At 36.4% G+C, this 15,746-nt stretch overlaps 1 protein-coding gene across 3 annotated transcripts; it reads right to left on the bottom strand.

The window, feature by feature from the left end:
- Positions 1-8,527: 8,527 nt before the first annotated feature.
- LOC108996986 (probable phytol kinase 3, chloroplastic) lies at positions 8,528-11,882 on the bottom strand. Of its 3 annotated transcripts, none has more exons than XR_001997109.2 (8): positions 11,492-11,882; positions 10,620-10,687; positions 10,403-10,534; positions 10,077-10,192; positions 9,806-9,920; positions 9,482-9,722; positions 8,960-9,301; positions 8,528-8,853 (listed from the first exon to the last, which is right to left on the bottom strand). XR_001997109.2 is itself a non-coding variant. In XM_018973053.2 (6 exons), exons 1-6 carry the CDS (start codon positions 11,813-11,815, stop codon positions 9,545-9,547), a joined length of 933 nt encoding a protein of 310 aa, XP_018828598.1. In that variant the 5' UTR covers positions 11,816-11,882; the 3' UTR covers positions 9,342-9,544. The 3 variants fall into 3 exon arrangements, 1 of the variants encoding a protein (XP_018828598.1); XR_004798355.1 differs by having other exon boundaries at positions 8,960-9,249; XM_018973053.2 differs by lacking the exons at positions 8,528-8,853; positions 8,960-9,301 and having other exon boundaries at positions 9,342-9,722.
- Between the last annotated feature and the right edge of the window lie 3,864 nt (positions 11,883-15,746).

Raw genomic sequence — 15,746 nt, 5'->3', positions numbered from 1 at the left:
AATAGTTCATGGAGAAGTTTGAAGGTCATGAGAAATTACAGGAGCCCATAATGGGCAAATTTTAAAAGAGAAATAATATTTACAGTTATAAAGTGTGCAAGTACTGCGCATTTCTTTTGAAAAAAAAAAAGATAAATATAGAATTCATATGAAAAAATTAATTTTTTAATGGTGAATCTCACTATTTTTTAAAAGATGTGCACAACGCTTGTAGAAACCATAAGTAATATATATAACATTAGTCATTTTAAAAACTACTATACAAGTCGTGCATGAAATTCATGATTAAAAGTACTGATTGTGCCACGTGCGTCATGGTGACTCAAGCGAACTTCAATTTTAGTTGAGTTTGATTTAGGGGTAATTTTTCAAGATTTCTCAAATTAGAGTTTTCTAGTTCAATAACATCATGTGTTTATAGAATGAATATTTAAGAATGGGTCGAGCAAACCTCTACGACTTTTATTTCCGCTATTATATCCTATTCTGTTTTAAGATTACGAAAGATTATTTGACTTCTTGTTGATAGAATCGGTGAGGTCTGGTTTATTGGGAGAAAAAAAAGTAGAGCAATGATAGTGATGAAGAATTACTCTATTATCTTATTCCTTAAAGCTTCAAAACGTAGTCTGTACAGTAGCCCTTTTATGAAAGAGAAATAAAATAATCTATACAGGAAAAACAAATGAATATACAATATTGCCCCCAAGCATGTATATAACCCAAAATATCACGATCAATTCTGTTGAGAATTTTTTGGGCATGCAGTGGTGTTGCTATTTCAGTTTTGCTCTTTTTGTGTGGTAGCTAACTCATCATTCGTTAATATCTCTCCGCAAGACGGAGAATAGATGTTTTCTATTCCCATCTTGGACAAAGAAAGCCAAGTTGAGTGGAAGTGAGTGCCTTGGTGAAGACATCCGCAAGCTGAAGTGAAGAATTAACATGGCAAGTGCGTAAAAAACCATATTGAATTTTGTCACGAATGAGATGGCAATTGATCTCAAAGTGTTTCGTGCGTGCGTGAAACACCGGATTTGCTATGATATGTATGGTAGTCTGATTATTGCAATAGAGATCAGCTGGAAGTGAAACCAAGATGTGCATGTCCTGTAAAATATAAGATAGCCATTACAGTTCACAAGAAGTAGTTGTCATGGCTCGATGCTCGCTTCAGCGGAGGAGCAAGAGACTACGGTTTGCTTCTTTGAACGCCAAGAGATCAATGAGGAGCCAAGGAAGATACAAAAGCTTGTAATGGAGCGACGAGAATTAGGGGCAGGAGGCCCAATCCGAGTCAGTATAACCTCAGAGATGAAAGGAGGAGCTGGAGGGAAAAAGAAGTCCCTGACCTGGTGCATTCTTGATGTAGCAAAGAACCTGGTGAGCTGCATGTTGATTTGAGAAAGTATGAAAAGTCATAAATTGACTTAAAACATGGATAGCGTAGCTTATATCTAGGTGAGTAATTGTGAGATAAATTAATCGACCAATCAATCGTCGATAAGGGATAGGATCCGAGAAAGGCTATCCATCATCCATTCGAAGCTTCAAATTTTGTTCTATTGGTAACTTGAGTGGTCGAGTACTAAGAACACCAACATCAGACAATATATCAGGAGCATACTTCATTTGACAAATAGATATACCCTTATAAGAATAAGCTGCTTCAATTCCAAGAAAATAACGAAAATTACCAAGACATTTAACTCGAAAATGAGCACTAAGTAACGACTATAGGGCAGCAATGGAGTCCATGTTTGAGCTAGCCACAATGATGTCGTCGACATAGACGATAAGTGCTGTAAAAGACCCATTGTGCAACCGAGTAAAGAGGCTGTGATCAGCCTTAGATTGTTGGAAGTTGAAACTAAGGCCTGAGAAAACTTGGAATACCATTGTTGCGGGGCTTGTTTTAAGCCATAAAGACTCTTGTGTAAGCAGCAAACCTGATTTGAGGACCCTTTGAAATAACTCGGAGGTTTGTGAATAAAAACTTATTCTTCCAAGTCGCCCCGGATGAAGACATTTTAAACATTAAATTGCCTAAGAAACCAACCTTTGATAGAGGTAGCTGCTAACAAAGTCCGAACAGTAACACTTTTTGCTACCGGGGCAAAGGTTTCGTTGTAGTCAAGTCCCTCTTGCTGTGTAAAGTCATTGGCAACAAGACGCGCTTTGTAGCGCTTAATGCTCCCATTAGAATTATGCTTGACTTTAAAAATCCATTTGGAGCCAAAGGTATGCTTACTAGGTGGTAAATCAACAAGTGACCAAGTGTGATTGAGTTCAAGGGCAGATATTTCAGAATTCATAGCCTAACACCAATAAGGATACTTGACAGCTTCTCCGTAAGATTTGGGTTTAGATGTGGCAGACAAAGTAGAAATAAAACCATGATAAGATGAAGAAAGTTTATGAAAGGAAATATAAGAAGAGAGTGTAAATGATTCACCTGAGTTGCGGGGCCTTGCCATGGACAAAGAAGAGGAGGCATCAATGTTACATGTCTCTGACAATGGGTTAAGCTGCATTATTTGAGAAGGTGGATGAACTATTGGTGGAGAGCATATAAAATACTCAAATGAGGAGGAGGGCGATGAGAGTGAGTATACCTACGAACTAAAGGATGATGGGGTGTTGTGGATATGTCAATGAGAGGTGAAGCAGGTGTATGAGTGGTTGTGTGTTGCTGAGTGGGTTAAGAGTTTGCCGGTATTGAGTTTGGATCAGGTAATTGGAAATTGGGGGAAAAGGCAGAAGAAGAGGGAGTGGATGACTTGGGAAGTAAAGATTGAGTTTGGAAAGGAAACAGAGTTTCATGGAAGATAACATCCCTTGGAATGAAAATTTTATGGGTGTTGAGGTCAAGTAGCTGATACCCTTTCACACTAAAAGGATAGCCAATAAAGGCACAACACCGACTACAAGGATCAAATTTATGACAATGGTGGGAGGTGGTGGAAGCAAAGGCAAGACACCTGAAGACACAAAGATGTGAGTAGGATGAACGTTTATTGAATATGACTTCATATGGAGTCTTGTTGTGAAGAAGAGGGGTGGGAATACGATTTATTAAGTAGGTGGCTATAAGAACACAATCAGACTAGAATTCTAATGGTATTCCTGATTGGAAACGTAAGGCACAAGCCACTTGAAGGAGGCGATGTTTTCTTTCAACCAAGCCATTTTGTTGGGGGGTCTCGACATAGGAGGTTTGATGAATTATGCCGTGTTCGGAATATAAGTCCGTCATGGAAAATTCTAGGTCATTGTCACTACACAAGATTTTAATTCTTTTATTAAATTGAGTGACAAATAGATTACAAAAGGATTTCAAACAAGGATGCACATCAAATTTATTTTTCAGAATATACACCCAAGTGCAGCGAGAGAAGTCGTCAACAATTGTGAGGAAAAACCGAGAACTATTGTGGTCTGAAATGTGGTGTGGTCCCCATAAATCACAATGAATAAGATCAAATTACTGTGAGACGGAAATAGGAGTCGTGTTTGTTTGGCAAGCGGACAAGTAAGACAAGGTAAATTTTCATTGATATTCATGAGTAGTTACATTGGTATCATGTATGTGTACCATGTGAGAATAGGAAGGGTGATCTAATCGACAGTGCCATAAATTATGGGCACTATCGAGAGGTTGTACCGAGACTGAAATGGAATTTTGAACCTTAAAATGCTGTGAAAAAGTATGGACTAAACCTTGAGGTGAAATATTTTCTGTGTGTAACTGATAGAGACCATGTAGCAAGCTACACTTCCCAATCGTTGTCTAGGGAGAAAGGTCCTGTATAAAGCAAACATTAGAGAAAAACATGAAACAAAAATTCAATTGTTTGGCAAGTTTAGCCGCAGATAACAAATTAAAATGAAAATTGGGAACCCATAAAACGTCATGGAGGAGAAGAGTTGTTGTCACTTGCATGGTACCAATGTGACAGTAGCTACTCACCATTTGGGAGTCTAACAAAATTGGAAGTGATGGATGTTATTTTGGTGAAGGAGGGGATGCAGATCATATGATCTGTAACCCCCGTGTCAATGATCCAAGGTTGAGGAGTAGAAGAAAAAGAAAACAAACACAAAGATACCAGCAGCCGATGAAATATGAGATTGAGTTGGGAGGAATTGATTGGAGTTGGTTTACAGATGGAGAAACAATTGAGTTCTTATTGTGCAGCAAGGCTATAAGCTCTTGATATTGCTCTTTAGTCAACACCAGGTTTGGGTCATTGTTGGTTGCCGAAGAAGGGGCTTACATGGAGACAACATTGAGGCGTGGCTTGTGATACTTGTGTCTAGGGGGATAGCCGTGAAGCTTGTAGCAACGCTCGACAAAGTGTCCAATCATCTCATAATGCGTACAGATAAGGGCTGTAGCATTTTCAGATTTGAAGCATTGGGCCAAAGTATGCCCTGTGATTTTACAATGAGTGCAGTAAGGCTTGTCTCGCTTGGGAAAAAATTGAGATGGTCGACGAGCAACCAACACATTAGTATCAACTGGAGGAGCAGCGAAAGTGATGTGATGATGACGCTCTTGTTGTTGAATGTAGGAAAATACCTTGTTAATAGGTGGTAGAGGGTCAATTAACATAATCTGATCACGAACATTTGTAAACGAGTCATGGAGACTCATCAGAAATTGGATCACATAGTCTCACTGGTATCGGTTGGAAATGAATTTCGTTGAGGCACAAGAGCAAACAGGTAGGGGGTCATAGATGGAGAGTTCATCTCAGATGGATTTAAGTTTCCCCTAGTAGGTGCTTACCGTATCTGTTTCTTGCAACAAATTGGCAAGTGTTTTCTTCAATTCATATATACGAGGACCATTTTGAGGGGAGAAACTGTCTTACAATTCAAGCCACAACTCACGAGCATCATCAACAAATGCAACCGATGGTTGAAGGGGTAGACTGATAGTGTTTTGAAGTTAGAACACAAGCATATCGTTGCATCATTCCCACAATGAGAGAAGGGTTGCAGAGGTAGAGCCGGGTTTGTCAATGGTTCCATAAAGAAATCTGAGTTTATTCTTTGCCCGAAGTGCTCGTTGAATGAATCTAGACCAAGTGGACTAATTCTTGGTTGTGAGGTGTTCGGTGACCAGAAGAGTACCAGTATTATCAGAAGTTTCTAGTCTGTATGAGTTGTTTGGATTGCTGAGGTCGGTAAGGTTGAGAATGGAATTCGGAACCGAGGTTTCTGATGCCATGATAGAGTCAATGAGGCCTAGTTTACTGGGAGAAAAAGAAGCAAAGCAATGATAATGATAAAGAATTACTCTGTTATCTTATTCCTCAAAGCTTCAAAACATATTTTGTATGGTTGTCCCTTTATACAAGAGAAATAAAATAATCTATACAGGAAAAACAAATGAATATACAATATTGCCTCCAAGTATGTATACAACCCAAAATATCATGATCAATTCTTTTGAGAATTTGTTGGGCATGTAGTGGTGTTGCTCTCTCGATTTTGCTCTTTTTGTGTGGTAGTTGACTCATCATTCGTTAATACTTGTGTTTGTAGAACTTGATTCATGTGAAATTACCCAAGTACTCCTGTAACGCAGCGGAAATATCTACCAATTCACTCAACAAATTGGTTAGTCGTTAAATATGCAATTAATTTGATAAACAATCAAATACATAATAAACGAAGTGCGTAACACCAAAATTGGTATCGAAGGGAAACCCTTTAAAAAACTCTTTAAAGGTAAAACCCTACGGGGCAGCCAAATCTAGAAAAATCAATTTTATTATTTGAAAATCAATTACAAGTAAAGCTCAATTACAAAACCTTTGTCAATTGACACTCTTATTTGACCAGACAAATGACCCATTTGTCTTTTACAGCAGTAGTAGCCTAAACCTCTAACGATCTTCAAATATTGACTTTTCTCCTGGAACTCCAGTGGCTGAAACTCGACCAATTAATTCTCCAACATAGAGTATGCACGCACTAAAAAAGAGAGATAATTTTCTCACACTCCAGTACCATTCTCTGAGAGAAACAATATGAAAATTCTCTAAGAAATTTTCTCACTAAAATATGCACTGAAAAATGCTCCAGAAAATATGCAAATCTGAATATCTACTGATCCTAACCAATAGGATCTCTTAAATAAACAATCTGAAAATCAATTCTAATTGCAGTAGAATTTTGCTGACAGAACAAATCTGATAGGAGTTTGATCTGTAGTAGGATTCTGCTGACGGAATAAGTCTGGTAGGAATTTGATCTGCAGTAGGACTCTGCTGACAGTCACAAAGTCATCTCCTGACGGAATGCTGACATTTCACAATAACTCTTCATTGCACTAACAGATTTTAGATCAACCTCTTCTCTTGATAAGTGCATATTTCTTGGGACTCAATTTTCCCATTTATGACTTATCTAAACAATCTCTAATACCTCAAAGATAAACTTAATATTGTTATAGATAAAGTCAATAAATAATTTATATTCATCCAAAATTACTAACTTAATGATAGGATAAACTCTATCATTTTAATCACCTAATCCTATACAAACTTATCAACTTAGTCACCTAGTCCTAGCCAACCTTTTACATCTACAACATGCTACATTAAGGATGGTTTGGTTAGTGAGTTGAGATGGAATGAAAGTTAAATAAAATATTGTTAAAATATTATTTTTGTTTTGATATTTGAAAAAGTTGAATTGTTTATTGTATTTTATTTGAAATTTTGAAAAAGTTGTAATGATTAGATTATATGAAATGAGTAAAGATTAACTCATTATCCAAACAATGTCTAAGGAGTACTACATACAAAGGTGGCCAATCACGTGTCATGGGAGCCAAAATTCTAGTCCTCAACATCAAAGTACTTTCTATTCTTGTCCCAATCATAAAACCAGCTTGGCAGAATTGATGCAAGTCTCCCGCTATCAGTACTTTTGGATGTTGTTGAATTTGATTTAATATTATGTTGATTTGATTTTCATAATTATTAAATTATGATTTTGATTTGATATTATCTTCGACCGTTGTTTGGGATTCTTTCCACCATCTTGTAACTCCATTTTAGCCTATTGCCTAATATTATATTGAAAAATGATACATACAACCGCCTGGGGTATTCGGCGTGCAACCGGCGTGTCCACATCATTTGTTTTTTTTTTTTTTTTTTTTTTCCCTTCCTCTCCCTCTCCATTAAATTTTCCCTCCCCCTTGAAATTTCTTTTGCACGAACGAACCTTCCAGAGTCTTCAGCTTCTTCGCACAGCAACTCATATTCTCCCAGGTAGCAGAACCTATTTCGCTCACAAACTCAATCGCACTACGTTTCGGCCGCACAATAAAATTACATTTTGCTCTCATTCAAACGCATATCAAGTCTTCTTCTCGGGTAGCAGAACTGCATTTCTCTCCACAAACCCAGCCACACTGCATTTCACCTACAAACTCAACTTACTGCATTTCTCTTTCTCAATTCTTTTACTGGACTAAGACTTAAATCTTTTTCATGATTTTGTCTGCAAATCAAGAGTTAAACTCTGAACCCACAAGATTAAATTAGTTGAAAATTCAATTTTCTCATTTAATAAACCTCTACAATGGATCACCAAGACTTTAATTAGTTGATTGGTTATCTTTCATGTTTCCTTTTTTGTTGATTCGTCTCTTCCACATGATTTTCAAAAAAATTTTCAATTTTAATAGTCACTCAGAACTCTGGTTTGCACTCATAAATTTGATATGAATAAAATCAGGAAGGAGAAAGGAAGGGATGATGGTTTCTGTCGAAAAGGATTTCCTCCTGTAGGTGAAGCATGCTTGTCTATGAATTCCCCTCCCGTGGGCTATACTTTGCGTCAAGGTGATTTATTTCCCCTCCCATGGATGAATGAAGCTTTGTTGAGGCTTCTTTTCTTCCTCTCTCATGTGTGAATCTGTGAAAAACGAAAGGTATTTAATGAAATAGGAGAGTAAATTTAAAAATAGAATCACACACACATATATATATATATATATATATTTAAATCATCTGATGTGTCAAAAAGATTGCACCGCAGTTTCCCACCGCGGTTGTACGTAGCAGCTCTGTATTATATTTAACAATTCATCTAGGTACAAATGATTTGACGAACGAATCCGCATACGAAGCTAACGTGACCTACTATTGATAGTGCTTTTTTTATTTAAAAAAAAAAAGAAGGAAAAAACACGAAGAGAAAAGAAGAAGAAGACCATTAACCTCCAAGATCCATTTTCCATCTCCCCTTCCCCAAATTCCATCTTTCTTTTCTTTTCTTTAATTTCTTTTTTTCCATTCTCTTTCCATGCTCTTGAATGAAATAGACGACTCATCCATTGCTCCATTATAAGAAACCACAGTATATATGCATCCTCCTTTCCTAAAATAAAAATGCTCTCTCCTTCTCTCAGTTCACTGTCCTCACGATTATTCTAGCTTTAAGAAGCAAAATCCTAGAACTAGAAGCAGGAAGCTTGAGTACAAGATCGCAGAAGCAAATAAATACAACATTATCACAATTTCCTAGGAAAAAAGCTACTGTTGCTCTAAGATTCAAGAAAAACCAAACAAAAACCCAAAATAGATCCATGGATTCACTCCCAGAATTAATGGAGAGTTCCAACTCCGAGAACACTAGCATCACTGATTCTATTACTATCAATAACAGCTTAACTGCTGCAAGCTCTTCTTCAACAGCTTCTGCTCCTAGCAGCTGCTACGAAAACAAGAAGAGTCAGGAGTGGAACACCTTCGGCCAATACCTGAAGAACCACCGTTCTCCTCTTTCCCTCCCGAGATGCAGCTGTGCCCACGTTCTTGAATTCCTCTGGTTGAGCATAAATTAATCGACAGTACTAGTTTTTTCCCAAAAGCTTAAACTAATTAATATTAAGGATACAAAGGTTACGCAATTTATATATTGCAACAGGTACCTTGACCAGTTTGGGAAGACAAAGGTGCACACTCCAATCACCCCCGCTAGCTGTTAATTTGATAATTTCGTCTCCAGCTCGAAATTAAGACGCCCCGTTTTATGTTGCAAGTGGCATGCCAGGTAATGGGGTGCAAGGGGAGTGCGCGAAATCGACTAGAGACTTGAGTTTTAACACATCATTGGAGGATATAGAGACTTGACGCATCAACTAATAAATAGACCAGGTTTGCTAGTATAATTCTTCTTGAGTTTAGATCAACATCCCTTGGAATTGAAATTTGAGGCAGACTGTTAGCAGAAAGAAGCACGCTTGAAGTTGCAATATTGTGTCCTGAACGATCTAGATTGCATGAAGAAATAACCAGCAATTCATGGAGAGATGGAAAGCAAATATGACCAAGTTTAAATATCATTTTAATAAAGATATACAACAAATTTTAATAAAGCAATCAGATTAGGTGACTGTTGCACCTAATCAGATTGTTTGAAAAATCTAGTATACAACAAAAACACCATGCACCTCTAGATTCAATTACTCCAGCCTCTTCCCTCTGTTCAATTTTGCACTCTCCATCTCCTGAAATCAGAAAACAAGAGTGCCCACCAAGATGGAAGTCAAGGGAACTGTGAGATTGTCATCAAGCTCAGTACTTATAGGGAGTGATTCCACCAGTGCCGAGGCAAGAGAGACAACCAAAAAACCCATAACCATTTCCGAACTTTTTTGAAGAAATCCAAATGAGGAGAAATAGTGCATATACCTGTGAAAAAAATTATTATCATAAGAAAAATCAACAGATCATTATGCAGAGGCTAAAGAGTAAAGAGGGGGAAAAATTAGTACCCAAGAGATGCTAAAAACCCAGCAGATGCCATTGCAACACTACCAGCTACAGACTTGTTTTTGTTGTATGGAATTTTATGACTACCGAACCGCCTTCCAATAATGTCTGCTAAACCTGACATAATTTAACCAGGAAAAAAAAAAGAAACCCAAAAAGAAGATCGGAGTAGGTTTGCAATTGTAAGAGTGCAGTTAACTACTACAACATCAAAAGTCCACCAAATCAAGCTAAAAAAATCAGAGAGAAAGCAATTGGCTCTTTAGGAATTACCATCCCCAGCACAGAGGTTACAAATTGCCGCAATTGTAATAGGGGAAGTTCTCCAATAAATCATGCAAGTCAAAGTGATTGTTGCAGCATAGTAGAGTGGTCCCTTAAGAAGTTCCCTGATGCATGAAGTAAGCCATGGACAAACTGAAAAGTCATGTAAAGATTGAACAACCAATCAATAGAAAATGCGTAACCTCATTTCTGATCTGGGTTAACCAGCTGAGTCATTTCATAACTAAATAGATCAAGTCCAAGGAAGAGAAGCACACACACATAACTCATTTTTCAGAAAGATAGTCTGAAGCTATAATTATCTGAGTTATAACCTATAGTCTCCGTTTCTGCTCATTGACTTCACAATAGCCTCATCTTTCATGATCCCAAGTCCCAAGAGAAGCATTTGTATGATATTGATGCCTGGGATAAGAGCTGCTAAGATGGCTCCGCGACGACCAGGACTGCAATATCAGTAATGGCTATTCATGAGCAGGAAGATATGTAGTATAATCACGAAAGTAATTCCTTGATAATAACAATTATTACCTGAACAGTGGCCAGCAAAGCATGAAAGCTAGCCCCACGCTTATATGCACAAGCTTCCTATTCAATTTCTAAACTTGAAAAAGAAGTAAATAAATCAAGGGAAAATTTGAGGAAGAGAAAAGATAAGAGAAGTCTTTATATTGGAGTTCTAGTGTGATAGCATTGTCAAACAATATATATATGGTCAATATAACATTGCTTGGACCAAAACCCAAGACTTTAACCTTTTGCATTAAATATGATGTTCCAACCTGTTATATCAAAACCTTACTTAAAAGACTTGGCATTTCTCTCTCCAACGCTCTACAGACGAACAAGGTGTTTGTTTGTCCCATATAACTTGACTACATTGAACTATGAGAAGAATTACTCCTTTAATTCTGCAGGTAAATCTAAATGATGTCTAGGCTAACACAAGGAATAAAAAGAGAGAATAAGCTAGTTAATATATATCATATATATATGTATGTATATATCAATACGAAATCTCAGAGGGTTAAAATTGGGCTGTTATAAGCTCCAAATAAGGGAATTTTAACGTGTAAATGAAATGACAGATCAGTCTTCAATCAGTAATTGAAAGACGAGCACTCTTTCTTGTTTACAACGTTTACCAAGCCTTGACTGAAAAGAAACCGAACCAATATTTGTGTAATTGATGAATCTCACAAATTATACACTCAAAACAGCACCGGAGATTCACTAACCGGAAACATGAAGGGTTTTTCTTCGCAAAATAAGCTTTAATAAAAAACACAAATTTACCCAAATCAGTAAAAGAACGATCGAATCGGTATACACTAGCTAAAATTAACCACTCCCTGACATGACACATACTCCTGAAACAACAATAACATGAGTTTGATTTTGACCTGGTCGAAGATCCGCCGGTTGGCGGTTTCCGCCCATAACCGGAGCAAGGAGAGCGCGATGCAACCGGACAAGCCGGCAGCGAAGATATCGGAGGCGACAGGGTTTGCCGGTAGCATAAGGGCGGCAGGCGGTTTCGGGTCCCGGTTCGGTAGTCTGGTCGCACTGAGTCTCAAACCAAAGCTAGTAGTAGTACTACTACGGGCAACAGAGAGCGAGCAGCTGGGAGAGTTGAAAATTGGTTGTAAGTGGGATTTCGGGAAAAGAACGTCGAATCGGAACGAACTGGACCGGATTGGGGAGAAGATGTAGACATTTGCAGCCATTTCCTTTTTTAAATAGTTCAGTTTTGTGGGTGGGCTTTTTGTTTGGGTAGGTTTCCATCGATGCTCGTATTATCTACCAGACACGCTGGTAGCAGCAGGTACGGGCTATAACAACGTGATTAGCTGGCTGCCTTTAATTTCAGTTTGGGCAATGAAAGCGATCCGGGATCTCATTGATGTCCTGCTCAATTTTTTTTTTTAAAGTTTTTTTTATATAGTGATTAAGAAAATAGTGTTCGATGATATTATGATTTTTTTAATTTTTTAAATATTTGAAAGTGTTAAAAAAATAATGTAAAAATATTTTTTTTCATATAATTTTTTTAACACTTTTAAATATTTTTAAAAAAGGTAAAAAATTTATATTATTATTAAATAATATTTTCATAATCACTGAGTATAAAAAAAAAGAAAAAAAAAGAAAGCATGACATCAACGGGGTCCAACCGCCGCGGGGGTTCCTATTATTTTCCTTTCAATTTAGGGGCTTTGATTCAAGTGAAATGCTTTATTTCAAAGCAATGGGTTCCTATTTGAGTAATTTCATCTCATTATTATAATTTTTTTAAATTTTTGACATAAAATATAATAAATAATTTATTTTATTTTAAATTTTAAAATAATAATAATATTAAAAAAAATATTTTTATAATATTTTATTCAATTTTTAACTTTCATTTAAAATCATCTCATCTCATCTCATTTTACCATCCAAGCCAAACCTAAATTTACAAATTTATGTAATTTGAGGTGTTATTTTAGATTATAAAATTATTTTTATTATAAAATAAATCTAACTTATCATATAAAATCATATTATTTTATAAATTTATTTTTGTAAAGTTTTTTTTATAATTGTAACACTTATACGGATTAAATTCTATTTTTGCATTACACAAAGATTTCTAAAAACAAATTTTCTTTTCATATGAATATTATCTTGTAAAATATAAAACAGTAAAAGTTATTATAAATTCACAAATTAAATTAAAGTTTGTTTAGACAATAATCCAATAGTTCAATAATTTGATCAAACATTATAACAAATAGAAACGTCAATTATAAAACCAACTCCCATAACATTATGAGGACTAGGGAGGATCATAGTAGCTACTCTACGTACGAAAAATAAAACACATGCAAAGGACAGCCTGCAAAGCATTTTTCAATTGGATCATGCTACAGCCCCCAGCGGGAGCTGGGCTGTAGTATATATTATATGTGTTTTTATTTAAGTTGTTTTTTATATAATTTTTTTTAATATTTTTTAAAAAATAAAATAAATTTAGAACATCATTAAAAATACTTTCTTAATCAAGAAGTAAAAAAAAAAATTATTAAAAAATACTTCCTTAATCACGAAGTAAAATAAAAAATCATAAAAAAATATTTTATATTTTACTTCGTGATTAAGCAAGTATTATTTAATAATATTATAAATTTTTTTATTTTTTAAAAATATTTAAAATTATTAAAAACATCTATATAAAAAAAAATTAAAAAAAACACATAACAAAATACACTGGAGCTCCAGCGGGAGCTCTCAGCGGGAGCCCCCAGCGGGAGCTCCAGCATTTTCCTTTTCAATTAAACTCATTTTTCAGGGTGGTGCTACTCCCACAGAGGGAGGCCACCGAAAGAGCCACAGAATAGGCCATAAGTTTTTTGTGTTTTTCTTTTTTTTTTTTTTAATTATTTTATTATTATTATTATTTTTTTTACTTTTAAATATTTTTTTAAACTCATTAAATATTTAAAAAAAAATAAAAAATATAAATTTATTTAAAAATATTTACCTAACTATTAAGTAAAAAAATAATAAAAAAAAAATTCAATCGGTGGCCGGAAGGATTTCCCTTTCAATTAATAATTACTGATGACACTGGAGAAGAATCTGAGATCAGAAACGCTTCAAAACGAAGACACCTAAAATGTGAGTTTATCGGAGACACCTAAAATGTGAGTTTATCAGAGACCAATCAATAGGGAACACTTAAGTCTTCCATGCCATGTTAATGTGGGGATGCATTAAGGGTCATTTTGTTTCATCCTTCCCGATCGAGTCTTTCTCTCCTTCGTTCTCGATTTCCTCTCTTTCCTTCTATAATTCCTCCCGAACCCTTCTCGATCGACTCTCTCTTCTTCGATTTCAGAAACACTTCGGTCGACTCTCCCTCTCTCTCCTTTGATAAGAGGGAACTTTTCCATAAGTTGCACTATCCCATATACCATCTCCACCAACCAAAGCCCACCACCTACAGTCTCAGCTTTTCTCTCTCACTGGCTAAAGTTCTTAAGCAAAACTAGATTCATTCCTTGAAGCTATTCATTTCTTAAAGTTTACCAACCTGCTTTTTCAGCTTCCCTCAATTTTCTCTCTTTCCCTTTGTAGTTTTAGTTTCTTTTTTTTTTCCTTTTCTTTGTTGTTGATGCCACAAGGAAAAGGGAGAGAGAAGAGATCTTTAGCAGCTTTTTTAAACTGCTTCAAATCCTCAAGAGTTTAGAGTCTCCCTTGTTTTCCGAATTTGGTTATTTTTCCTACCTTGCTTTGTTTCATGGTTCCTTCTTAGTTCCTTTCATGAGGAGTCAGCTTGTTTTTCTTTCCCAATTGAGATATGAAGTGGTTGCAGCCAGAGATACAAATGTTAGTTAGCTCTAACTTATAAAGCTCTTTCTTTTTTCTATTTCTTTTTCTTTTGGGAAAGTCTTACCTAAAAGTCCTACTCTCTTAGACTTTTGATCATTCCTGGTTCAATTTCATGGAAGTTTTCTTGGTCTTCACTTTGTAGTTCTATTTCTCTATTTTTTGTTCCTTGGAATTCCACTGGGTTTAGATCTCAGTACTGGTTTTAGGGTTTTAGAATGGAGCAGCTAAGTTATTTTCCATTTTAATTTGTTTTGTGGGATTTTCTTTGATTTTTGGAAAGGTGGGTCTTTTCTAGATTTCTTAGGGGTATGCCTACACACAAAAAGGTATTCTGATTTCTTTCAAAATGCTTCTTGATTTAACACTGATATTATTGCTTTAAAACCTCCCCCCACTCTGCATTTTCCTATTTGGGTTCTACTTCTCCCCTCTTGCTCTGTCTTTCTTCTTTTTCACCAATTCAAAATCTCGGTGGCTTCGATGAGAGGCAGTGAGGGTTTTCTATTTCGGATCCAATGAGAAAGCAGAGAGAGAGGGAGCAGAGGTTTTCTCTTTCGACAGAGAGAGATCGAGAGTAGAGAGAGAGAGGGGGAGGGGAGGTCATGTGTGCTCGCTTATGTGTCTATTTCTTACTGGTCTCTGACATTCTAACTTTATAGAAGTCTCCGGCCTGAAATTATTCTCATCTTAGGTACATTCAAGATAGTATGTAAATGCCGAAGGATGATGCTAATAGGATCGGTGTCCCAATCGATGGTCCAACCGACAAAGTGTAATTTTAATTTTTTTAATATTTTTAAATAATTTTTTTACAAAAAATGCATAAATTCAATAATATTTACTTTTTTAATCAATGCAGAATGAAGATTTTTTTTTGTACGGACTCATTCAACGTAAGACAAACATAATAAGTTCAACCTTTGTGAATTGAGTTTTGATAGGGATCAGCCTCTGTAGTAGTTTGCAATTTTGCACACCTTACATGACAATTTTTTTTTCCTTAAAACCGTTCCTCGCAACCCTTCCCTCATGTTTTTCTCTTCTCACTCGTGTCTCCGTCGCAGGCAGACCCCCCACCGCCGTCGATTCGGCCTCCCACTGTAGCCACCGACCGACCACCACCATCGAGCCCTTCCTCCTCCCCGTCGCAGCCCAGATCCCTCGCACGTACTCATGCCCTCTCTCTCTACACAATTTCCCCACGTCGCGGCTCACATTCTGCCACTGATAGCCTCGCGTCGCCGCCCATGAGCATGCCAGACCTCCACGCCTCAGCCATACCCT

Source organism: Juglans regia, chromosome 14, assembly GCF_001411555.2.
Source record: "Juglans regia cultivar Chandler chromosome 14, Walnut 2.0, whole genome shotgun sequence".
NCBI lineage: Eukaryota > Viridiplantae > Streptophyta > Magnoliopsida > Fagales > Juglandaceae > Juglans > Juglans regia.
The sequence above is the reverse complement of the archived record's forward strand: the minus strand, read 5'-3'. Positions and strand labels throughout refer to the sequence as shown.